The sequence below is a fragment of the Pinus tabuliformis genome, chromosome 9, assembly GCF_031772625.1.
Source record: "Pinus tabuliformis cultivar Carrire ecotype Pingquan chromosome 9, CPIR1, whole genome shotgun sequence".
Taxonomy (NCBI): domain Eukaryota; kingdom Viridiplantae; phylum Streptophyta; class Pinopsida; order Pinales; family Pinaceae; genus Pinus; species Pinus tabuliformis.
Genome location: NC_142307.1, coordinates 12,010,598 through 12,036,303, shown reverse-complemented (window position 1 = coordinate 12,036,303; position 25,706 = coordinate 12,010,598). Strand labels below are relative to the sequence as shown.

The window sequence follows — 25,706 nt, the reverse complement described above, 5'->3', positions numbered from 1 at the left end:
CCAATAAAATTATCTGTGAATTTTATCGCCAGGACCACGGATCTTATCCACTCGGGGGACTAATTTTGCAAGTTTTAAATGATAACTTCATGAGATGATTAGCCAACCTCTCTCTGTTAATATATAGAGGCAACACAAAAATTGCACTATTTTTATCTTCTTTGGAGTCATGGCAGCTTCAATGGCAGTGCACTCGGCGTCAGCGATTTCTTCACTTGCCATCACAAAAGTCTACATGGGCACCTCATCCCCATCTCAGATAGCCATTCCTTCATTTCAACGAGGTCTCAAGGCTGGATTGCCCTTAGGAAGTCACCGAATTTCAGACTTTTGGTCTGCAGTTATCCTTCCAATAAGAGATTGCAGGGTACCATCTTCATCAACAGGCCGCAGAGGAGTCATTTCAATGGTCTCATATGATGCAGGGGTTGGAGTAATGGGCACCAAGTTGGGGATGATGTCATATTTCGAGCCTGGTGGTAAGTATGTCCCTGTGACTGTGGTGGGTTTTCATGAGGGAAATATTGTTACACAGATTAAGACAGAAGCAACAGATGGGTACGAAGCTGTTCAAGTAGGTTACAGGAGAGTTAGGGATAAGAAGCTCACTAAGCCTGAGATGGGTCATCTCAATAAGGTGGGGACCATTCCTATGAGGCATTTACAGGAATTCAGGTTAACTTCTGTGGATGGATTTGAACTCAACCAAAGTTTGAAGTTCGACGAGCTGTTCAAGGAGGGAGATCTGGTGGATGTGTCTGGAAACTCTATTGGAAAAGGATTTCAGGGTACTCTCTAACTAAAGCCCCCTTTTTTTGTTTCTTTCCTCTTTGAAAATTTGTAGGAAAGTTTCCAAACCCTGTGCTAATATCGTAACTTTTGACTACATAGTTATATGTCAACTCCAAAACAAAATGGGAGTCCTCCAATCCATATCTACATATCTAAGGAAAGCATTTGAGAGAAATTTGAGTATTTCTGTGTGTTGCACGAGTTAGTTTTATGTATGCGGGTACGGGAACAAGTATCCGGCTCAAGTTGGGAGTGATAATAGTATAATATATTAAATTTAATATATATAAAAAATAAAAATAAAATAATTAATTTATTTCCATTCTTAAATTTTATTTTGCAATGAAATATGTAAAAGATTGAACTTTGAAACACTACCTGTCAGAAAAAAAGTTAAAATACAATTTGCCAATGAAATTTCTTGCCAGCAAAGAAACATGCGGAACTCCTAAACCTAAAAAAGGCTATTATTACTTGATTATTATGTGATTTCATGCAACACTATATTATATTTGACTTCGAAATTCAAGTTTGGAAATTTATAAAATGAAACTGACTAACATGCTACTCTTTCTATTTTTGACCATCACTGTAATTTGTTGAATCTTATCATTAAAGCTTCAAGATAGACTTCAAGAAAGTAGACTTATTTGCAATTGTTGAACTTCATGATTTGCAACAGACGCTGCCATGGAATGACTGGCAACTGTCTATATTTTGTTGAAACATTTTCTACATCTCTACTTCTCTGTCGCTTTACAAAGCCCATGCAGTCCAGCCCTAGACCTGTCATGTATCACTTAGAAAATAAACAAATGATACCTTCTCTGCTCAAAATAGGTACTCGAAAGGTGAAAACATGCTTAAAATAGGTACCCGAAATGCCAAAATCTATTGTAGTGAAGCTCCCGAAAAGCTCCAAAGTACCCTTTGATGCCGCTATCGATTTTTAAAGTTTCCTACCAACTCTGAGGAACGCGGGAGCGTGGGGTACGTGCTCTCCAATCCCTGGGAACTGTACCCGTGTTACTATGGTATTTCTCCTAGGGAATGTCTCTTTGTCTTAACAACTTCATTCCATAGCATTCGGTGTAGAATTTGATGGTTCTCCCTAGGATGCTGACTCGATAAACATCAAGAAGAAACCTGTGTCTTTGATGCAAGAATTGGCCCCTGAAAATACATTACATATAATACCAATTCCCCTTTCACTGGTGCTCGATCCACTCGAGTTTAGCAATTGCAAATTGTTAAAGCTAGTGCAAATACCACAAAGTGTTTTAAATGGGAAGAAGCAACATGTAACTTGGTCAAATTTGGGCATTCTTGACCCAACTTCCCTGTCAAATTACAGAGGTCAGTTGAATCATCTTCTTGAGGCACGGTGATGTTTCCTTCGAGTCTCCAATTTCGCTGTTGGTTGCAAGATAGTGATCTGAATTATTTTCTTCCTTATCATAGTCGAGAGGATCAGAGGGATGATTGATCCTTTGTGCTGATTGGAAGCAACATATTTTCATCATTTTGGTTGTTCTCATCGACAATTTGCTCAACTGAACTAGATGAAACCCTAGTGCTCCATTTCATTTCTGCACCATCCCCATCATAACGTGCAGGTCGCACTAATAAAACTTTCTGTCAGACCAGGAGGTAACTCCTCAAATGTAATTGTATTATTCATTCAGGTTGTTCGTTATTATATACAAGAGGGAGTGACTGTTCAATTCATCTCCCGATGCCTCTCCATTTTCTCTATTATTTATTTACACTAATTACAGTTGTTCACCCAATCCCTATGATTAGGTGTCAACATTGCCCCCCTTAATTTGAAGGGATGTTGGTGAGTCCAAGCATCGTTCTAAATCTTTCAAGCTTTTCTCTTCCAAGCGCTTTGGTGAAGATGTCTGCAATCTGCTCATTAGTGGAACAATGGCGAAGATGGATTGTTTTGGCCTCAACATGATGTCGAATGAGATGATATTTTGTATTGATGTGTTTCATTCAATCATGGAACTTTGGGTTCTTGGCCAACTTTATTGCCGAGGTATTGTCAATCATGAGTGGAGTCGATTGTACTTGTTTTACCTGCAAATCTTCCAGAATTTTCCTGAGCCACACAATTTCTTTTGTTGCCTCAGTTGTTGCCACATATTCTGCCTCTGTTGTGGAATCTGCTGGAACTGATTGTTTGCGTGATCTCCAAGAGACAACTCCTGATCCAAGACTCATAGCATAACCCAAAGTAGATACCCTAGTTTCTTTGTCTCCATCGAAGTCTGAATCAGAGTATCCAATCAAGTTGAAGTTGCCCACTTGTGTATAAGTCTTCCAAAGTCTTGAGCAGACCGATGTCCCTCACAAGGCTTTTGCATAAACCTGGAGAGGATTCCAACAACAAACGAAATGTCTAGTCTGGTAGTAGTTAGGTAGTTGAGACTTCCTACACGCTGTCTATACTTTGTTGCATCCTCAAATTTTTTTCCTTCAATGGATGTGAGCTTTAAGTTTTGTTCCATTGGAGTAGTCAAAGGATTGCATTTAGTCATGCCAAACCTATTCAACAGATCTCCAATGTACTTCTTTTGAGAAAGGAATATGGACTTCAGATGTTGAGTTACTTCAATACTAAGATAGTAATGAACATAGCCCAAATCAGTCATTTCAAAACCTTTCCTCAATTCCTTCTTTATGGATGCAATGTAGCTCTCATTGTTCCTTGTCATCAAAAGATCATCTACATATACCACAAGATATACAACTGTTCTACCAACCTTCTTGACAAACAAAGTTGCATCATTAAGATCATAATGTTTGAAATTGAGTTTCAGAAGATGCTCGGTTAGCTTTTCATACTAGGCTCGCGGTGCTTGTTTGAGGCCATACAAGGATTTCACAAGTTTGCATACTTTATGTTCATGTCCTTTTACATCAAATCTTTCAGTTTGGGACATAAAAAAATTCTCTTTTAGATCTCCATTCAAGAAAGTAGTTTTTACATCCATTTGATGGACTTTCCAACCGTTCTGATCTGCTAGGGCAAAGGCTGTCCGGATGGTAGCCCATTTTGTTGTGGAGGAAAAAGTGTCCTCATAATCGACCCCTTCCTTCTGTGCCAAACCTTTTGCCACAAGCCTGGCTTTGTGCTTGTCAAGTGAGCCATCAACTTTATACTTGTTCTTGTAGACCTACTTGCAGCCAATTGGTTTGGTTCCCAATGGAGGATCAACCAGCGTCCAAGTGCCATTCTTTATCAGGGCATCATACTCCTTTTGCATTGTTTCTTTCCATTCATCATGAGAAGCAACTTCTTTGAAGGAAGTTGGTTCAAAATCTGTAGACAAATTCAATTCACAATCATAAGAAACATCCATATCAACAGGTGAATTAGAGTCATCTACATCACCTCCATTTTGCCGGGTTGAATTTCTAGTTCCTATCTTTCCAACCTCATCAAGATGAACACTTTCAAGTGTCTTTGTCAACCACTTTGGGGAACCTTTCTGAGATGATCCAGGCTGCTCCGTTGATTGAGTTGGGACTGAATCAAGATTGAGTCTCCCAATTCTGTCAATCACATCACTCAAAGTATCATCCATTGTTGGAGTTTCATGCGGGGGAGAGAGTGCTTCAGAAGAAGATTCCACAGGTTGATCTAGTATAGGAATCCCCCTTTCAAGATATGGAATCTGATTGTCAAATTCTTGAAATGATTTTGCATTTGCGAATCTATCTAAGCGATCAAGTTGCCGCTCAACAACATTGTCAGTTTTGGATGATTCAAGAAAGATTACATCTCTAGATACAACAAACTTTTTATTGACTTCATCATAAAGACGATATGCTTTGGAGGTGTTTGAGTACCCCAGGAAAATACACTTACGACTTCTTGCACCAAGTTTGTTTCTATGTACCTTTGGTATCAAGGCATAACATGTGGAACCAAAGACCCTAAGATGCTTTACCGAAGGATCGTGCCCATACCACATTTCATAAGGAGTCTTGTTTCTAATAGCATTAGATGGGCATCTATTCTTTACATATACAACACATAGAACTGCATCAACCCAAAACATAATTTTTACATTTTTGAAAAACATCATGGAGCGCACCATATTTAAGATTGTCCTATTCATTCTTTCAGCTACTCCGTTCTGTTGGGGATTATAAGGCATAGTTGTTGGATGTTTGATCCCATGTTGGCGAAGATAGTTTTCAAATTCATTTGAAGTGTATTTTTTTCCATTATCAGAGCGAATAGAGCCAATATGAGATTGTGCATCATTTTCAATCCATGTATGAAAGTTCTTGAATGTTTGAAAAGCATCAGATTTGTTCTTCAATAAATAAACCCAATACATTCTGGTGTAGTCATCAATAAATGTCATCATATATTTATTTCCATTTGCAGAAGGAACAGGAATTGGACCACATAATCTGAATGAATGAGTTCAAGTTTTCTATGTGCTCTGGAATGTGAATCATGAAAACACTGTTTGCTATGCTTTCCTAGAATGCAAGCATCACATTACTTAAGTTTCCTAGGAATTGTAGGCAAACTAGTAACACCATTTTTCTGGAGGCTGTCATAGTTCAAGTGTCCAAATCTAGCATGCCATAATAAACTTGATGGAAATGTACCTTCTTCATAATGAGAATTGTATGAGAAATTTTGTGTACAAGCAGAGGTACCCTGCAGCTTGAGAAGCCTTTCTTCTTCTATCCCCGTCATGACAAGTGAGTGGTTTGATGCTTTTCTCACCTCAAGCTTGCCATCAAACATATGAATGGAGTGTCCTTGTTGGCGGATCTAGACCAAGGATGCAGAAGAAAGTCTGAAAGACCAAGCAATTTAACCCTGATTGTACCAAGCCCTGATGGCTTGAGTTTTGATTTGTCTGCAAAGTATACATCTCCATCAACATTGTCAGTAAATTCTTCAAAAAAATCTCTTCTAAAAGTCATATGACAAGTTGCTCCTGAATCAAACAACCAATCATTTTTCCAAGAAGCAAGTGAAGCATTAAATAAGTCTTCATTTACTCCAATATTACATTGTGCCACAACATAGTGAGCGGATTCAGGTGCTATACCTTTCTCTTTGTCATTAGTTTTACCTTTGGGTTGGTTTCTTTCATGCCCAATTCTGTCCCCAGGCAACTTGCATGTGAATGCATCATGTGATCCATCTCTTTTGCAGTGTATGCAGTGCAAATCTGACTTTTCTCCTTGAGAGTGTCTGCCCCCCTTGCCTCTGAAATTTCTTCCTCTTCCTCTTCGACCACCTCTTCCTCTCGAAGAATTTTGAGCAAGATTCTTCTCTCTATGTGCAAGGCACACAGCCTCTTCAGAAGACTGAGGAGCTGTCTTCTTCCCAAAAGCTTTCTCTCTTTCAACATATTTTTTCACAAGGGAGTCAAAGGTAATATCTTTGAGGTTTCCATTTGTTTGCAATGACTCAAGATAATTTGAGTAAGTGGGATAAAGTGCCTTGAGAAAAGCTATCATAGGAATGTCTAGTTTAACATTAGTGACTTTGATATCATGCATAATAGATTTTACTTCTGATGCAAGAGCAAGATGATCATTATTTTGTAATTCAAGGGTGAACAATTTAATCATGAGTTGAACAACTTCAAGTGTAGAGTGTGAGTCATAGAGTTCCTTCAGTTTTTGTAAGGCTTCGAAAACATTTGAAAATGGCGAAATATGGCGACTTACCTCTTCATTTACTGATGCTGCAATCAATGCATAAGCCTTGCTGTTCTTATTTTCCCAAATGGCGAATTCCTTGTCTGAGGTAGGCTGTTCTGGCTCTGTCTCTGTTTCCAACACACACTACTTTCCACAATTCATTAAAAATGAGTGTGTTGGATTTTCCGAGACCACTCAGGATAGTTCTCCTTCCCATTGAGAACCATTCCAACAACAGATATCAATGAGTGCATTTTAAAAATATGTACTGTGTAAAAAAATCGCTCTTCTGTTAGTAAAAAAATGACGCAGGAGGTTGACGAAAATGAGGTGGTAGTCTGTAATTCGACTACTGGTTAACTTTGTAACCTCATCAACAAAGTTGCATCTTTACACAATTCGCGGACCTGTGGGTTATGGGCCCACAACATTTTATTAATTTATTTATCACAGCCGGAATGAACACGATTTCTTTAATGTTTATGACCGGAACCCAAATAAATTTAATCTCCTTTATGATCATTTCGCATCCGCCAGAAATGTTAACCTATATGCATGTTGTGATGCGATTATCGTCCGATCAATCAACCAACGAACCGTTGTGATGGCTGGAACTCAACGAGGTTTTAATCCTGTTGTATAAAACCTTAGTGTGTCTGAAATTTAAATTAACTCACATGCATCTTTCGATGCGATATGCGTCCGATTACCCATTAAATGGACGGTCCGATCACTCTGAACCAATGTTTTAAAATTCAGCCGATTTGAAACGGAAACGGCCGAGTTGATCCGTTTCATTGCCTAGATTTGTGACTCAGTGGAGGAAACGGTTCAGTTGGCCGAGTCACGGCTGACTCGGCCAACTCGGCCGTTTTCGTATTGACTCGGCTGAGTCATAAATAGTGGCCCGTAACCCCATCAAAACAACAATTTATTATTTTTTTAATGAAATTTTGAAGTGTTTGCTGATTGGTTTGGATTCCAATGTGTTTTATGAATTAGTTAAATGTTATTTGGGGTCCATTTCCCCCTCCCAAACCCTATTTAACACATTCAAATGCTCTCATTCTCTCACAACTATCTCATGCATTTGAGTGAGAACTTCTTTGAGAGTTAGTGAGCAGTTCTTGAGCTTGTTTTTGGAGCAACAGTGAGGAGTCTTGGGCAAGCATTGTTGCTGGAGTGAGGAGCTTCTTGGGCAGCCATTTGGAGCAGCATTGAGGCGCTGATTCTTGGAGCAAGCTTGAGGAGGCAGTTTGTGCCTGGAGGTATTTTTTTTCACCTCTACAAATTTGTTGTTGCTTATTAAATTTTAGGTGCATATCTAGAAAGACTAGAGAGTGTTTTTTGTCAAAGAAATGAACATTGAATCAATGTTTTTTTTTTTCATTTTCAGATTGTTTGCTTTCATTTCCTAGTAAAAAAATGGCACCTAGAGCAAGAGATCCTGCTTGGGCATATGCTGAAATGGTTGATAGTGAAATGCATTGCAAATTTTGCCATAGGAAAATTAAGGAAGGTCCTGGGGGCATTAATAGACTGAAACAACACTTGGCGGGGATTAGAGGCCAAATTACTCCATGTGCCTCACTAGAGATTGGGGAGATTAGGAAGCAATTGTTAGCCAGCTTTGAGAAGTTTAAAGAAGATAAGACTAGGCAAAGAGAGTTAGAGGCTGAAATTGGGAGGGAGAGGGAGATACAAAAAATGATGGCTACCAACCCCCATTATGATTTTGAGGGTTCTTCCTCTATCCCTCATACTGATGCATCCAACCCTTTTCGATATGTTCCTCCATCTTTTGGTTCTGTTCAAGATAAGGGAAAGGGTAGAATGAAAAAATGTGATATGACTATCAAAAGTTATTTCACTCCCTCCTCTCCATCAGATGCACATGGTCCTCAAGCTAGTAAAATTCAAATGCAGCCCACTTTAGATGACCATTGGAAGAAAGAATTGAGAGAGACTGCTTGTGAGTACATAGCTAGATGGTGGTATGATGCTGATATCCCCTTCAATGCTTCCCGTTCACTATATTATGAGCCTATTTTTGATGCCATACATGTTGCTGGAAAAGGCTTCAAAGGCCCTACTATGCATGAGCTAAGGGGGTATCATTTGCAGAAAGAAATTCAATGCATTAATGAGTATTTGAAAGAGTTCAAGGACTCAAGGGCAAGAACAGGATGTACCATCATGTCAGATGGATGAACTGATTAAAGAAACCGTACCTTCATAAACTTTCTTGTCTTCTGCCCATGGGGAACCATGTTTTTAAAATCAATTGATGCATCTGATAAGGTAAAAGACGACCACTTGTTTCAACTATTGGATCAGGGTGTTGAGGAGGTGGGGGTGGCTAATGTTGTTCAAGTCATCACAGATAATGCCTCTAACTATGTTCTTGCTGGTAAATTGTTAGAGGAAAAACACAAGACCATCTTTTGGACCCCATGTGCTGCACATTGCATAGACCTCATGCTTGAGGACATTGGAAAAATAGATTGGGTCAAAAACACTGTAGATCATGCCAAAAGCATAACAAAATTTATCTACAATCATTCATTGATTTTGAGTCTCATGAGGAAACATAGTGGGGGCAAGGGTATTATTAGGCCTGCCATCACTAGATTTGCTACTCATTTTTTGACATTGCAATCTATGCTTTCCCAACATAGAAACTTGCAAAAGATGTTTTCCAGTGATGAATGGAATCAAAGCAATTGGTCTAACAAACCGGAAGGAAAAGAATTGAAAAAGGAAGTCTATGAAGAAACTTTTTGGAGAAAGGCAACAGAGATTGTGAAGCTTGCTGAGCCACTAGTTAAGGTGTTGCGGTTGGTGGATGGGGAAAGGTTGGCTATGGGCTTCATTTATGAGGCTATGGATCAAGCAAAGGAGCAAATAAAGACGGTATACAAGGATAGAGTGGCAAAGTGTGGGCCCATTTGGGCAATCATTGATGAAAGATGGAACAATCAACTCCATTGCCCTATACATGCACCTGGGTATTTATTGAACCCACGGTATCATTATAAAGCTAAGGATTCAGGAGCTTTGAGGGGGGAGGTCAGAGATGGATTGATTGATTGCATTGATCGCATGATCCCATTGGAGTTTGATCAGCTGGAGATACACCGACAGGTCACAACCTTCAGCAATGCCTCGGGTACCTTTGGGAAGAACCTAGCAAAGATTGCAAGAGAAGCAGATGAGCCAGGTAAACAAAAATTTCAATTTTCAAATTCTTAATAGTTTTATTTATTTTTTTAAAGTTTGTTAAATCGTTTATAATTTGAAAGTTAGATATAATTTGTAATTTTGTTGAGCTAACTCATTACACTCCTATGTTTTTTGCAGCACAATGGTGGGAGGCCTTTGGTGGCCATTGTCCTGAATTGCAAAGGTTTGCAATTCGTATTTTGAGTCAAACTTGCAGTGCAACTGGGTGTGAGCGCAATTGGTCTGTCTTTGAGAGGATTCACACAAAGAGGAGAAACCGTTTGGATCAAAAACGGTTAAATGATCTAGTTTATGTCCAATACAACCTCCGGCTCAGAGGAAACCAATTGCTGAACAAAAGACCTGATTCAGATCCCATTGTGTTGGAAGACATTGATCCAACATCAGATTGAGTAGTGGAGAGTCGTCCAGTAGAGTTTGATCCTGATGAGGATCTTGATTTAGATTTAGATATCGAGGCATCAGTTGAACTTGAACATGCTGTTCAGTTGAATGCAGACCCTGATCCACCAGCCTCAATCTCACAGTCAGCAAGGACTCCAGTTGCAGGTGCTTCCTCTGCTCAGCCACGACAGAAGCGCAGCCGCATATCTACTCTATCTCAGCTTGCATCTGCTGCAGTTGCACAGCCTGCTAGTGGTATGCTACCACTTCTACAGTTGCAGTTGGAGATGATGATGATGAGGAGGAGCCATGGGGCCCCCTGTCTGACTCTGATGATGATCCAAAGATTGATCGACATGATCTTGGCTCCTCTGGTAGTAGCTACTAGCCAGTAGTACTAGTACTGGAGTCCGGTCACAGTGTACTTTTGTTATAGAGGCCATTTCTAGCCTCCTTGTTTATGTGTTTTTTGTTTTGAGTCTTTGATCATGTATGACAATTGACTATGTATTGCCATTGGATAGTGCACTGGGTGCCATTTTGATATAATGGATTGGTTCATGAGCCTACTTTGATCATATGTTGTCTTCCATCTATATTATAATGCTGTGTGTTTGGAAACATGAATGAAAATCTTTAAAATTATGTTTAAAATCTTTAAAATTATTTTTTTTTGTTAAAAAAATAAATATTTAATGTATTTTTTACAACGACCGAGTCATTGAAATCGAGTCGGCCGAGTCGGAGTTGGAGTCGGAGTCGATCCTCGGCCGAGTCGGAGTCGGAGTCGGAGTTTTAAAACATTGCTCTGAACCTTAAACTCTTTTTAATGATTTTATCGGGTCCGCTAGCCGAGGTAACTTGCTTGCAAGTTCCCGCATGATCACTGTGGATCTTCTTAAATCCGGTTCTATACGTGGATTTTCCCCCTTAGGGTCTCGCTTATCTGACCAATCACTGTCCGTCCTTCGTTGACTTCTCCTTTTATCAAGTGCTTCAATTCGCACCATTGATCTCACTTCTCCAGATCCAACGGATATTGTGTCGTCCGCTCACCAACTAACCTGGACGATCTCCACCGTCGCTGTGACTCGTGCAATCGAATGATTGTTGCGCAATCTCGTGTGAAATCTTGCACAATCGATATCAGGTCGAGAACGCGTGAGAAAAGTGGTTTTCCCGTGCTATGTGTCGCCCGCTAAGGTTAATCGCGTGAATTTTAGGAATACCGTTTACAGCCTTTAAGGCGTGCGAGATACTGCTTCCCACTTATCAATACCATCCACGTGCTTAATTCATACTTTTAATAAAGGTGCTTAAGGAAAGGTTTTAAATTTAGTATTAACGCTCAACACTAATTGACTGTGATTTATAAATAAAATATATGAACAGAGAAAAATACCTCGCATTACCAGCCGAACGTTTGCAGCAGTTGCCAGAGAGGGGCAGCAGTTGCGAGAGAGGGGAAAACTTGCAGAACGGTTATCGAATTCTTGAGAGAGGCACACCTGTGGAGTGGTTGCAAGAGGTCAGTTCTGCAAAATGGGCAGAACATAGGCAGAAGGGAGTTACAGAGCAGAGAGAGAAGCCAAAAATGGTGGTGGCTCTGATATCATGTCAGACCAGGAGGTAACTCCTCAAATGTAATCGTATTATTCATTCTGGTTGTTCATTATTATATACAAGAGGGAGTGACTGTTCAGTTCATCTCCTGATGACTCTCCATTTTCTCTATTATTTATTTACACTAATTATAGTTGTTCACCGAATCCCTATGATTAGGTGTCAACACTTTCTCTACAAGTTTGTCAGCTATTCCATTACGATTATATTTCAAAAAGGATGTAAAATTTTCCTTGAGCATCCCCTGCGCACTCGAGAAACAAATGGAACATGAATCTTAGACCTTCCAAGAGAGTCATGCAGAGTTACCAATGCCATTCCTGATACATCAAGAAAACATACATTTTAAGACCCTAGGAAGGAACGGTCCACTGTAGGAATGATCCATTGTAACATTATCTCTTCGTGACCTTTAAAATGGACGAGAACACACCCAAAATGCAATCTAATGAAACAGATAACAGAGGCCATAACTGAAATTAGAATCCCTCCAGAGTCAAAAGTAGCATGGCACTACGAAGGAGCACTTGATGGAGCTGGACCATAATCTGGAGAATTGGCACTACATTCTTTTGTCCACACATATACATTGGTCGCCTAGGATATAATGATTTGGTCCAACATCTTCCATTCAACAAACAATGGTCGGAGGAAGAGGTTGTTGAGACTTCTCTGCGTGGGATGATTCCACCAACAACACTAGCAGTCCTGAAATGACTCTAACAATTCGCTTCAAGCATTAAGCTTGTAGAATCTTATTTTCATCTCTAAGCCTCTGCTTTTCTTGTTCATAAAGGCATTGACATAGCTGTTTTAGGGAGGAGGCTCTAGCTGTTTTGAAAACCATCAAGGTGTTGTGCTCAAAATGTTCTTTGTAAGCCAATAGAGACGTAGCTGAATGGAGAATATTAACATCGCTGCACTTGTAAAACATGTGGCTAAGAGTTTTGAGAAGCTTCCATGCCATAGCATGGTATTGTAGAAACCATAAGGGTAACCGGAGGGGAAGGAGGAGGGGGGCTGGTGGTTTTGCAAACTTCACCTGTGTCTGCCATGTCATGAAAGGTTAAACTTCGGATGAGCACAGGGTGGGTCCAAGTTTGAATATGAACTGTCAATTTGATGCTTTGCTCATTTTCTGTCACGTTCCAAACAACTTTACCTCTTGAAATTGTAACTTCAATTTTACCCTTTCCTTCCCAACCTTCTTAGACGTTTGTGTCTATCTTTGAGTGGCGAGATTTGGCAGATACTTGAAATGTTGCATTTGGATTTAGTATGATTATCTCTCATCTGAGTTGTTGAAGAATGTGTAACCAGGTTCGGTCTTCATAAGTATGAAATGTATTTTTGTAAATAATAAAATGAAAAGAAATTATTATTGGAGCATGGGTTTCATGCTCAAGTTCTTTTATCTTATAGGTCAAGAACCCATTGAGTGCTTCTAGGGTTGTCCTAGGTTAAAGAGTCATTGTCATATATTGAAGACCCGATGGGCACATTGTATCTTGTAAAGAAAAAATTATTTTGCCTTTAAAGTGTCGAAATAACTCCAATATCAAGTTGGCCTAATGAGCTGTCAAGTCAGCCTACAGGAAGAGCCACGTCTACCCCTTGGAAGAGCCTATATATAGAGAGGAACTCGTCTTCCATTAGACACATTCACTCATCTCATTCTATGCAAAGAAGAGGAAGAGAAGAAGTTGAAGAAGAGGGTATGAAGAAGAGGAAGTCGAAGAACTTGTAGTGCTTGGGCTAGATCTCTCTCTCTTGAGAAGGTCGAAGTTAGGGTTTTTGCGCTGGGACTATCTTTGGTTCGATCTTGGAAGAAGAAGAGAAGGAAAGGCAAGCGAAGGTCTCTTAGGGTGTCTCATTAGCCCTAAGGCTCAAGGAAGGGCAAGTGAAGGGAGGAAAAGGCTATTCGAGGGAGATCAAAGTCTCCAAGAGAAACAACAACAATTACAACAATTGCCGTGAGCTAGAATTTTGGATCTACAGTGGGAGGTCGAAGTCACTACATCATAAGGCCAAGTTGATCTTGATCTTGGAGGGTATTTGTCTGAGTCTCTAGGTCATGGTATTCGTCAATTGAAGAATCTATAAGAAGAGAAGAGATTTACATGTTTTCTCCTCAAGAGGAGGGGTTTTGGCCCTGGGTTGCAGCCTATATACTGTGTCATTGTTCTTATTGTTTTGGTAGCTGTTTGATGTATCGCACACTATAATAATAAGGAATAAAGCTAATAAGTAAAAAGGTAACACAAACAATTATCAAGTTAAGAGAATTAACCTACTTACTGCCCTATTAAATTCTCAACATGGTATCAGAGCTAAGGTCATTTAAGGGCATCATGAAGATCTAAAGTGAAGAAGTTCATCAAGAAGATTTCAAGTCATCTCAAGAAAGGCATTAAGGTAGCATGGAATTTCTTATTCTCTACAAAGAAGGTATCAATCAAAGAAAGGGATGAAGGTCTCTTCTCGGCTCTCTCTGGTACATTTCAAGATGAAGACGTTTGGGTAATTGATAGTGGTGCATCAAGGCACATGATTGGCCACTCCAACCGATTGAAGACCTTATCAAAAGGAAAATCCGCTTATTCAGTGGAACTTGGAGATAACAAGAGCTATCCCATGAAAGGCATTGGATCAACCTCCATAAAGCTAGAAGATGGAAGCAACATTCACCTCAACAAGATTCTATTTGTTCCAGGTTTGCATAAGAATTTACTTTCTATTTCAAGTCTAGAAGATAAGGGTGATAGAATAGCCTTCATTGATGGAAAGGCTATTGTCTGGGGAAAAGACTCAAATATAAATAAAGCCAAGGTCATTGGCATCCGAGAAGGAAGACTCTACATATTAGTATCTCTGGTGGCCCAAGCCCTAGTTCACATTGAAATCAGCCTATGTGAACTTTGGCATCGAAGATTTGGTCATCTACATTTCAAAATCCTTCCAATCCTAAGTTCTATAGGAGATGGAATTCCTAAGGAAGATCATGAAGGTGTTTGCAAGGGATGTGCATTGGGTAAGAATATCAAGAGACCTTTTGGAAGCAGTGCTTCACGGTCAAAAGAAATCTTGGATCTCATTCATTTCAATGTATGTGGTCCTATGACTCCTAAATCTCTTGGAGGACATCTATATTATGTCACATATATAGATGACCATTCAAGAAAGACCTGGGTTTACTTAATGGAAACCAAGGATGAAATATTTACAAAATTTCAAGAATTCAAAGTTGAAGTGGAGAACCTTACAAAAAGGGGAATCATGATACTAAGATATGATAATGGAGGAGAATATACATCCAAAGAGATTATAACATTTTGTAAGGAATCTGGGATTAAGAGGGAGTTGATAGTCCCATATAATCTCGAACAAAATGGAGTTTTAGAAAGAAAGAATAGGTCCATTGAAGAAAGTGTAAAGGCAATGTTACACGATCAAGATCTACGTAAGTTTCTATGGGGAGAAGCCATGAAGACAACTGTCTACATTCAAAATCGAAGTCCCCACAGATCTCTAGACAACAAAACTCCGGAAGAAGTGTTCACTGGAAAGAAGCCATTTATAGACCATCTCTGGATATTCAGGTGTCCTGTATATAGCCATATTCCAAAGGACAAATGAAAGAAGCTAGACCCTTCTGGTATGAAGGGTATATTTGTGGGGTATAGCAACTCATCAAAAGCTTGTAGGATCTACATGAAAGATGGACATCACATTGAAGTCAACCGTGATGTCATATTTGATGAGAGCATAACATTCAAGAAATCAAAGACTTTGGTGATGAAGAACTTCTGATATTTAAGGAAGAAGTTGACCAAGGGAAAGAAGAACCACACCATGAAGAAGAAGGTCCCAGTGAACCTGTTCAACCTGTGGTCATTCTTGAAACAAGGAAAAGACCTAATTGGTTGAGATCTACACTACTTGATGCAGAATGTCATGGAGCAATGATAGGCTCATTCAGAGAAAGCAAGAAACCAAAGAGATATTTTATGTATGCTGCATACATGACAAAGCTAATAAAAGCAGAACCATCCTCCTTTGAAGAGGCTATAAGTCATCGAGAACAGAAGGATGCCATGAATGAAGAATATCAATCCATAATGAAGAATGGAGTCTGGGAGATTGTACCTAGGCCCGAAGACAAATCTGTGGTTACTTCCAAATGGATCTATAAGATCAAACACGCAACTGATGGAAGTATAGATAAAGTATCAAGCAAGATTTGTGGCTAGAGGCTTCTGTCAACTTGAAGGCATCAACTATGGAGAGACATTTGCTCCAACATTAAGATATACAACAATTCAATGATTAGTCTCTCTGGCAACATCGATGGGATGGAACATCCACCAAATTGTTGAAGAATCTAGGGCATTTCGAATTAAGGTGATTCTTCTTAGCATGATAACAAATTTGTGAAGTTCTTTTTCAATTCTTCTTATCTTGATCTTCTTATTATTATTAGTGTGTGTAATTACTTCATCAAACTGCTATCAAAACAAAAAGACTAAAACCTCTCCCTCTTGGAGAGGAAAACCCATGCAAAATTCTTCTTATAGAGATTCCAACAGACGAATACCAAGACCATGACCCTTGACACATTTTGCCTCTCCAAGACCAAGACATTAATCCTCTTCCTCGTACACCGCTGAGATCATCATGATTGCTACACCATTGAAGCCACCACTGAGATCTTCATTACTGCTTCTAACATCTGCTCCATGACAGTTCCTTGATATTTCCACCGAGGTGATCTTCGCACCTTTCATCGAGATTATGATCTTCAATAACAAGATCATGACTTGTGACAACACCTTACTGTAGCTTGAGATAATGTGTAACATTATGAGATCATGATCCTTGTCGAGACTGTTCACCCTTGTCATCATTGTCACAACTTCTTTCACTATGTCAAGATTGTAACTATCATGGTTTCTTACTGCTCCCTTTTAGCATACCGAGACTGCAACTCTTGATTTGTTTGTCACTGCTCTTTATTATGCTTAGACTGCAATAGACACAGTCATCACCAAAATTCTCTTCAACGTGATTATACCAAGAATGTATGCCGAAACAATAATACATATATATGCCGAGACTGAGATACCACCTTCAGGATCAACATGATCTTTATTAAGTCGAGACAGTAAGTATAGTAAGGATTTTGAAGTTCCTTTTATCACATTGACTGCTTATGACGTAGATCCATCGAGATCTACTTTCCATCTAGGCCGAGAATACATGTATGTTTGAGACAACTGAGATAGCATGTATATATGTCGAGGCAGATTTATTCACAGGAATGTTGAGATTGTCATTACAAGAATTATGTTTATGCCGAGAATGTATCTGGCCCAGAACTCATACCAATACGAAGTCTTTTCTGCTCCATGCATCTGAAGACTAGCTTGACTACTCCTAATACCAAACTGAGGTGCAGTCAAGCCCTAAGACAAATGCCCTAATGCAATGCGGACCTGCTCCTTGTATATGCGAAATTTCAGAGAGAATTTTCGAGTTCTGTTCCTATCATTTGCGGATACCCTAGACGGGTATTTATAGTAGTGTGTGCTCCTATTTTGAGCCGACTTATACTTGTGAACCGATATGTCTATTTCCTTGAGCCGACTTGACTTCCATTTATCCAATTAATTCTATTTTGTGTTGACATAAAGAATTCCTTCTTGTTTTTGCTTGCAGACTTCTTGGAGGATTATGCTTGGTCTTTGGAGGGCTTCTACACATTTTGTAGACTAGAGTACATTACACATAGGCTCATAAAGAGCTTCTCAATACATGACATGACTCTTTGACATATAAATAAAATCCTAAAGACATGAAGAAGAAGTATTTTGACCTATGACACTTCTTGCTCATGAAACCCATGTAGCAAGATATACAAAAATAATTTATTATCTTTATTACATCATTTACAAAGATCATGTCATTATGAAGACTGAACCTAGTTACACTTTCTTCAATAGATTTCAAGACTGCGTTTTTGAATGGCACAATAGATGAAGAAGTCTACATAGAGCAACCCTTGGGATTCGAAGTTAAAGACAGAAAAGGCATATGTTTGTAGATTGAAGAAAGCATTATATGGCCTCAAGCAAGCACCAAGGGCATGGTATGCTAGAATGGATGCATACCTACAAGGAATGGGCTTCACGAAAAGTTCTACTAATTCAAACCGTTATATCAAGGTTGTAGATGGAGAACCTGTAATTATTCTTCTATATGTCGATGATCTTCTCTTGACCGGTGTAGAAGGACGAATTGAAGAATGTAAGAAGCTATTGGTAGCAGAATTTGACATGAAAGATCTCGGGTTGATGCATTATTACTTGGGACTAGAAGTCTGGCAAGGACCTAATGAAGTTTTCTTGGGTCAAGGAAAGTACGTGATCGAGATACTGAAAAGATTTGACATGATGGACTGCAAACCTATGACTACTTCGATGATCACTAACTTGAAGAGACTAAGAAGTTCTGAATCTAGCCCTGTGGATCCTTCCAAGTATAGGCAATTCATTGGCTCATTGATGTACTTGGTGAACACTCGACCAAACATATGCTTTGCAGTAAATGTTCTTAGTCAATTCCAAGTGGAGCCGAAGCATGATCATTGGGTGGCAGCAAAACATATTCTGAGATATCTGCAAGGAACCATCCACTATTGTCTGAAGTATGACTGAAGAAATGATGTCCAACTGATTGGATATACAGATTCCGACTGGGGAGGTAGTGAGCAAGATGGAAGGAGCACTACAGGAGGATGTTTCAGTTTGGGATCCTCCATGGTCTCATGGATGAGTAGAAAGAAAGACACAATTGCTTTGAGTAGTGCTGAAGCTGAATACCTTGCAGCCTATGAATTAAGCAGAGAAGCAATATGGTTGAGGAAGCTGTTATCTGACTTGTTTGAAGGACCAGTGAACCCTACAGTGATACTTTGTGATAACACCAATTGTATACGTTTGTTTGAAGATCCGGTGTTTCATGGAAAGACAAAGCATATAAACAACAAGTATTACTATATTCGAGAGCTAGTACGAAATGGTTTGTTGCAACTATAATATATCTCCACTGATGAGCAGGTAGCTGACATATTAACGAAATCACTTCCAAACAAGAAGCTTGTATACTTAAGAGACAAGCTTGGTTTGGTTGATATATCCTCCCTAATTGAGAGGGAGAGATAGACACTACATTCTTGTCTTCGCTTGCGAAGAAATAATGGAGGATTGGGTAACCATCTGGCATTCGATACTCTTTGAGAATGTGGTAGGGCATTCAAGACAAGAGTAGTCATGGACCGATGTTCTTGGAGGATTAGCTACCCAATAGAAGAATAGTCCAATGGAAGGTCATACTTTGTGAACACTCGAGTGGAGTATATGCTTTGAGAGACAATGATTTTGGTGTATATGGATCATTGATCTCGCTAGCATTGTGCTCTGATCATGTGGATAGAGCTATTAGTCAAGGCCTTGCTATGTAACAATGCTGATGAATATGATGCTAAACAAATGGGTTACCAATCTGACTCTTTTTATGAGATCTCTTCAGTTTGAGAATGACCATGTACCTCTTATGAATACCTCCCTACTTAAGAGGGAGTGTTGAAGAATGTGTAACTAGGTTCGACCTTCATAAGTATGAAATGTATTTTTGTAAATAATAAAATGAAAAGAAATTATTATTAGTGCATGGGTTTCATGCTCAAGTTCTTTTATTTTATAGGTCAAGCACCCATTGACGGCTTCTAGGGTTGTCCTAGGTTAGAGCCATTGTCATATATTGAAGACCCTATGGGCACTTTGTATCTTGTAAAGAAAAAATTATTTTGTCTTTAAAGTGTCGAAATACCTCCAAGATCAAGTCGGCTTAAGGAGCTGTCAAGTCGGCCCACATGAAGAGCCACGTCTACCCCTTGGAAGAGCCTATATATAGAGAGAAGCTCGGCCTCCATTAGACACATTCACTCATCTCATTCTATACGAAGAAGAGGAAGAGAAGAAGTGGAAGAAGAGTGTACGAAGAAGAGGAAGTCGAAGTGCTTGGGCTAGATCTCTCTCTCTCTTGAGAAGGTTGAAGTTAGGGTTTCTGCGTTGGGACTATCTTTTGGTTCGATCTTGGAAGAAGAAGAGAAGGAAAGGCAAGCAAAGGTCTCTTAGGGTGTCCCATTAGCCCTAAGACTCAAGGAAGGGCAAGCGAAGGGAGGAAAAGGCTATTCGAGGGAGATCAAAGTCTCCAAGAGAAGTAGCAACAGTTGCAGTAGTTGCTGTGAGCCAAAATTTCGGATCTATAGTGGGAGGTCGAAGTCACTACAACAAAGGTCCAAGTTGATCTTGATCTTGGAGGGTATTTGTCGGAGTCACTAGGTCATGGTATTCATTAATTGAAGAATCTATAAGAAGAGAAGAGATTTACGGGTTTTCCCCTCAAGAGGAGGGGTTTTGGCCCTAACTTGCAACCTATATACTGTGTCACTGTTCTTATTGTTTTGGTAGCTGTTTGATGTATCACACATTGTAATAATAAGGAACACAACTAATAAGTAGAAAGGTAACACAAACAATTATCAAGTTAAGAGAACTAACCTACTTATTGCCTTATTGAATTCTCAACATAAATTTTGCATTTGGATTCATTATGATTATGTCTGCATCTGAGTTGGGGAGAATTGCCTCTTTCCTTGGATATATATTGAATATCTATGTTGCTGTACTAGTTATACGCACATAATCCATGATTGATATTTGACAAGAGTTCACCATTATTTCCCAAATTAAGTGCATCCTTCCATTTAGACTATTAGCACCACGTTTGCACCTTTCCCTAAAGGTCCAAAGGATATGCTTATCAACTCATATTGCAAAGTCACGGTTATGTAAAGGGCCTATTAATTTTTTTGTGTAAATTGCTATAGAAGCCTAGGGACATGTCTAATCAAGTCTTTTCACCTATAAGTTTATCCTAAGTTTTTCGCAGCAAAATTAGTCTATCGCAAACCTACAACTGGCGCTACGAAATATTTTCGTAGCGCTCACCGAAAAAATTTAAAGTTAGGTTTTTGAGCTGCCAAACCTATCATTTCAACTCCCTAAGTGGTTTTTCACAAAGCCCTATCCCTTTTCATCCTTGATGTGACAACTAGCTACATTTTAAAGCCCAAAAAAGAAGTTTAAAATCAAACCCTAAAATGCCCAGTTTACCCTAAAATGGTAATTTCCAGCAAACCCAAAAATTTTGTTTACAGTGCGCAGGAAGGCTCTAGAACGGTTTGCAGCGTCTGACTAGGGGATTTCAAGGTTGAGGAAATATTTGCAGCGTCTGACTAGGGGATTTCAAGGTTGAGGAAATATTTGCAGCGTCAGAAACATCTGCAAGATGGGAAGATCGGGTCATGTGAAGCATTTTGAGCCTGATGGAATGTACTTTGAAGTTTATCTACAAATGCTGGCTCTGTTCCAAACTGCAGGCTGGGAATCAATATTCTAGCGCTTCAATGGACACAACCTAAGTTGGTGTCGCGACTTCATATACTCTTTTGATGGCAGTACAACCCGAATTAGAACCCTACAGTTTCTAGTCACCGAGGAATCCATTGCGGAGGCCACATGTTCGCCTTCTAAGGGTGAATGATGGTTTAAAAAACAAAGGGGACAAAATGTGGACTTGAACTTTTTCTTGAAGGAAGACTGTCATAACCAAGACTGGAACGTAGGAGTCCCCCAAAACATGCTGAAGCCTGAATGGTCTAACGCTCTCAGGACTGTGCAACTCTTTTTCACTTGTGAAGGCAGGCGCTTTAAATGCTAGAAGAAGAGGAGGCAAAGCATACAACAACAAAAAGTGAAAAAGGCAAACAAAAAATGGAAACAGGTGATGAAGAAATAGAAACATAGCCTAGGGTTTACTGCAGAAAACCACATGCTCGTCCCACAAACAAACTAAGACTGGGTTTAAAGGCAAAAATCAACTCTAAGCTAAAGGAGAAAGTAATAATTAATGAAAAGGAAGATACAAAATCTTCCAAAGGTAAGAAGAGAGCCACAAAAAAGAGGAAAACATAAGAGGAAAACATAATCTGCATAAGCAAAGGAACAGGAAATAATAACAGTCAGCAAAGACATGCAGTAAAGAGGTAAAAGGGTTACAAGATCAAGAGCAAACCAAGACAAATTGAGCATGCTTTCTCAATTTGCTAAAGCCATGGAAGAATAAACAATTCTGCTTTTTTGGTGAAGTAGTATCTTGAGCCAAGAACAGGGGAATTTAATTTTGCAGTAAAACCCTAATTTTGACTAAGTTACTACATCAGGCTTCGCTGGATCCTTTTGACAGTCGAGTTAGTATACTCCAGGGCCAAATACATATATCATCAAGGTTTTATGCAGATTTAGGGCATGCACATCAGGTTCCTATGGTTTTGGTCAAATAGTCAACAAGAAGGAGAAATGACAGCACTTTGTCTTTCCCTGTTTTAGTCACCGTCTTCAAGCACAATTTCGGAACAGTTGAAAAGGAATTTAAAAAACCAAAAAAGGTTTTTGTTGGGAACGAGCTGATTTCAGAAAACCTCTTTTAGATTTTACCCATACATCATGGTTTGGAAACTACAGAGGAATGTTTGAGGCCTATTTTTCCAGATATTGTTATTTTGTTTTTTCCTGTTTTAGTCATTGTTTTCAAACACAGTTTTTATACAGGTGGTGATGAATTTAAAAAAACCAAAAGAGGTTTTTGTTGTGAACGCGATGCTTTACAAAAAGCTCTTTCAGTTTTACAACAAACATCATGGTTTGGAAGATCCGAATTTATCTTTGGACCCCATTTTTCAAGAATTCGCCATTTTTTTTAAATAAACTCACAGATAGCTATTGATGAGCCACCTCATCAATTCGACTTGGGGATCAGATCTAATCATCTCCTTGATTATTTCAAACAGTTTACTAAAGCTCTGTCAAGAGGTTTCAAATCCATTTCTTTTGGATCTTGAGGATTATTGTAATTAATACTTTCCACAAACTGTTGATTTGAAACCTATGTAGTATTTCAATAAATTAAATGTAAAAGGAGGAACAAGGGTTGGTTTTTGATGAAAAGATAACTATTGTCTGTGTGTTGAAGGCTTTATTAATCTATAGTTTGCCAAGATCAGTAGATTTTGATCAGTGAAACAAAGGTTCATGTGAAGGTATCTCTTACTGTGTATTTTCTACATGTTTCATTGTTTCCTTCTTTGTAATATCATTTGAATGTAATGTATTCTAATATTTGAACGAGAATAAATGTTACAAAATTCATCCTTGTTTTTGATGCTCAGTCTCATAGATTCAAATATTTGCACTCCTATCTTTTAAAGCTATTGTTAGAATTCATTTCATATGTCCTACTGTAGTGGACTGTTTTCCTATTTTTCTCTTTTAGCTACACCGACGATTTGAAATGTCCTGGATGTGGCATCTACCTTGCCTTTGTGAATCCTGATCAGACAACCAGTATCTTGGTAAGTTGCCATAAACCCTAGCTTGTTGACTCCATTGCCCAATGAACTATCTCCCTAATGCCCAACTAAACCCTATCTCAACACAACTCAACTGAAGATCTAGCCACTGTGTGAATGTACAGTCAATTGCTAAGTTTAGTGATTAGGCTATCAAAGAGAGCCCTCTTTGGATTGAAGGGGCTAGCCTTCAATGTGTAAGTTGGTTTGTAAAGGTTACTTTAGGAATTTCTCTCCCACAGCAAAGAGGACATTTTTGAGTGATAACATACACCGTTCCGAATTTTTCGAAAATCTTTGTCCTTGCTGATTTTTGCGTTAAGTTGAATGGACAGTGATCTGTTCCCACCACCTCTAGAAGTCCTGTTGAAAGAGCAACCTTAAGGGCTTTATTGTGTCCAGATTCCCTTACTGGTGGACTCGTTACATATTTGCAAGGAATCCTGAAGTCGAGATCCCAAAGCTTGAAACCATCAAGGACTAACCTGGCAACTATTGGCTCTCCTATTACCCTTTGACCAGATCAACGAGCCCTAACAATTTTATCAAGTGCATCGATGCTCTTCAAATGGACAACATAGAGGGGTGTGTTGACAAACTGTGCTAACCGGATGGCTCTAGCAGTTGCCTCACCTTCCAGCACTGAAGGCCTCACTTCTATGAGATGTCATACCTTGCAGTTTGCATCCTTTTCAATTTTAATTGTTTCAATGGCCTCTGTCACTGTCCCAATTTGGTTAACCTTGAGAAGTAGCGGATTGCATATGCATTCCTTAATAGCCCCTTTGAAACTCTCTTCAGATTTGTCACCAGTGGATCATCTTCAACAACCTGACGAATTGCAACACCAGTGAGAGTCTTTGTGTTTTCCCTTTCATCCTGATCAAAGGTATATTCAATAGAAACAACTGGGTATTCAGAGCAAAGCTCTTTATACATCACAATCCTCTCCTCTCCAAAACTGCTTGCTCCAATAGGTAGAATCATGAACTGCTGAAAAGCCAATTTATTTCCAACATTTTTTCCTATTATGTTGAAGGCTGGGACAGGAAAAACAAAATTTGAATTTCCTGAAAGATCAGCAATATGCCGGTACAGTGGAATATCTTTCGCTGCAGCTTCAGCTTTACAAACTGTTATGGATACAGCTAACGTTGCATTTGCTCCAAGCTCGCCCAACCTTCAACCAGCTCGATCCTCCGCTACAAACCTCAACTTGTGGTGGAACTTTGAGCTGGGTAATACCCTGATTATAATGTATTTTACCCTGATTGGGTAATACATTATAATATGCTCATATTCACATAATTCATGGTCTTGGCTCATATCAAAAGGAGATTTTTAAAGCAAAACTACACCAAGGAGATGAGAACACAAAATTAAAATTCGAGAGAGAAGAAACTGGCAGACTTTTGAGCAAATATGAAGCAGTGAAAAATAAATAAATTATAGGGTCATTTTGAGCTACAGCAATGCCCATGAGCATGGGCACTCATTACTTGATAGTTTGCATTAAAATAACATAGCTTCAGTCATTGATGTTAAGTTGTTTCATTGCAGGGGGAATCAAGAGATACAACTTTAGAAGAGGACCAATGAGTCATGGTTCCAAAAGTCATAGACAGTTAGGTTCAATTGGTGCTGGTACAACTCCAGGGCGTGTTTACCCAGGTAAAAAGATGCCTGGCAGAATGGGTGGCACAAAGGCTAAGATTCGTAAGCTACAAGTTGTCAAGATAGACAGCGAACTTCGGACAGTACTGATAAAGGGGGCACTCCCTGGAAAGCCAGGAAATCTTTTACGAATTACACCAGCAAAGATTGTGGGCAAGAATATACCAAAAAACTAATTGGTTTAGCTAACTGTTTCCTGAATGATGTGAAATAAGTGGAATGTTTTGTCAAGATATCGAGTCCTTCACTGTCTCCTTTTGCATGAAAGCGTGCCCATAAAGTTGCTACGTAATATTTTCTTCAATGTATTTTTGTACATCTCAGTTCTCTTTACTTCCCAAGCCTTTTCTTGGTTACAGATTAATGCAATCCCATCAAGGCACCAAACATTGGGCTTGCCGCTTAAGAATTCATTTCAAACATATTTCTTAAAAACCTCTATTAGAAATGCATGAGCAAGCTCGTATTGTGGGACTCCACTTCACTACTTTTTGCATATTCCTTTGTAATGTTAAAGATGAGCAGTTGTTTTTGCAAGTTCCTTTGTAATGTTAAAGATGAGCAGTTGTTTAAGATATCCGAAGGGATTTTTTTTTAAGCTATCGTTGACAAGATGATTATGTTACAGGGCCCAAAATAAAGGTATATATATTGGTGGTTTCCTAGGATGGAATGTGACATACATGAATGGTTTCCTAGGATAAATGTAACAAAGTAGCATGGATTATCCATCGACATGCTATCCCAGGAAACAACTATTTGATCATTC

The 25,706-nt window shown here is 39.1% G+C and overlaps 1 protein-coding gene across 1 annotated transcript; it reads left to right on the top strand.

Moving 5' to 3' along the window:
• Positions 1-25,474, top strand: LOC149146872 (Ribosomal protein L3 family protein). Its single transcript, XM_089445684.1, has 2 exons — positions 1-788; positions 24,824-25,474. Exons 1-2 carry the CDS (start codon positions 170-172, stop codon positions 25,111-25,113), a joined length of 909 nt encoding a protein of 302 aa, XP_089301810.1. The 5' UTR covers positions 1-169; the 3' UTR covers positions 25,114-25,474.
• The last annotated feature ends 232 nt before the right edge of the window (positions 25,475-25,706 follow it).

Excerpts from the sequence above, each read along its gene's own strand:
- LOC149146872 (XM_089445684.1), top strand. The coding sequence starts at position 170 with ATGGCAGCTTCAATGGCAGTGCACTCGGCGTCAGCGATTTCTTCACTT. Across the intron at positions 789-24,823 it reads TATTGGAAAAGGATTTCAGG|GGGGAATCAAGAGATACAAC; the intron begins GTACTCTCTAAC and ends GTTTCATTGCAG.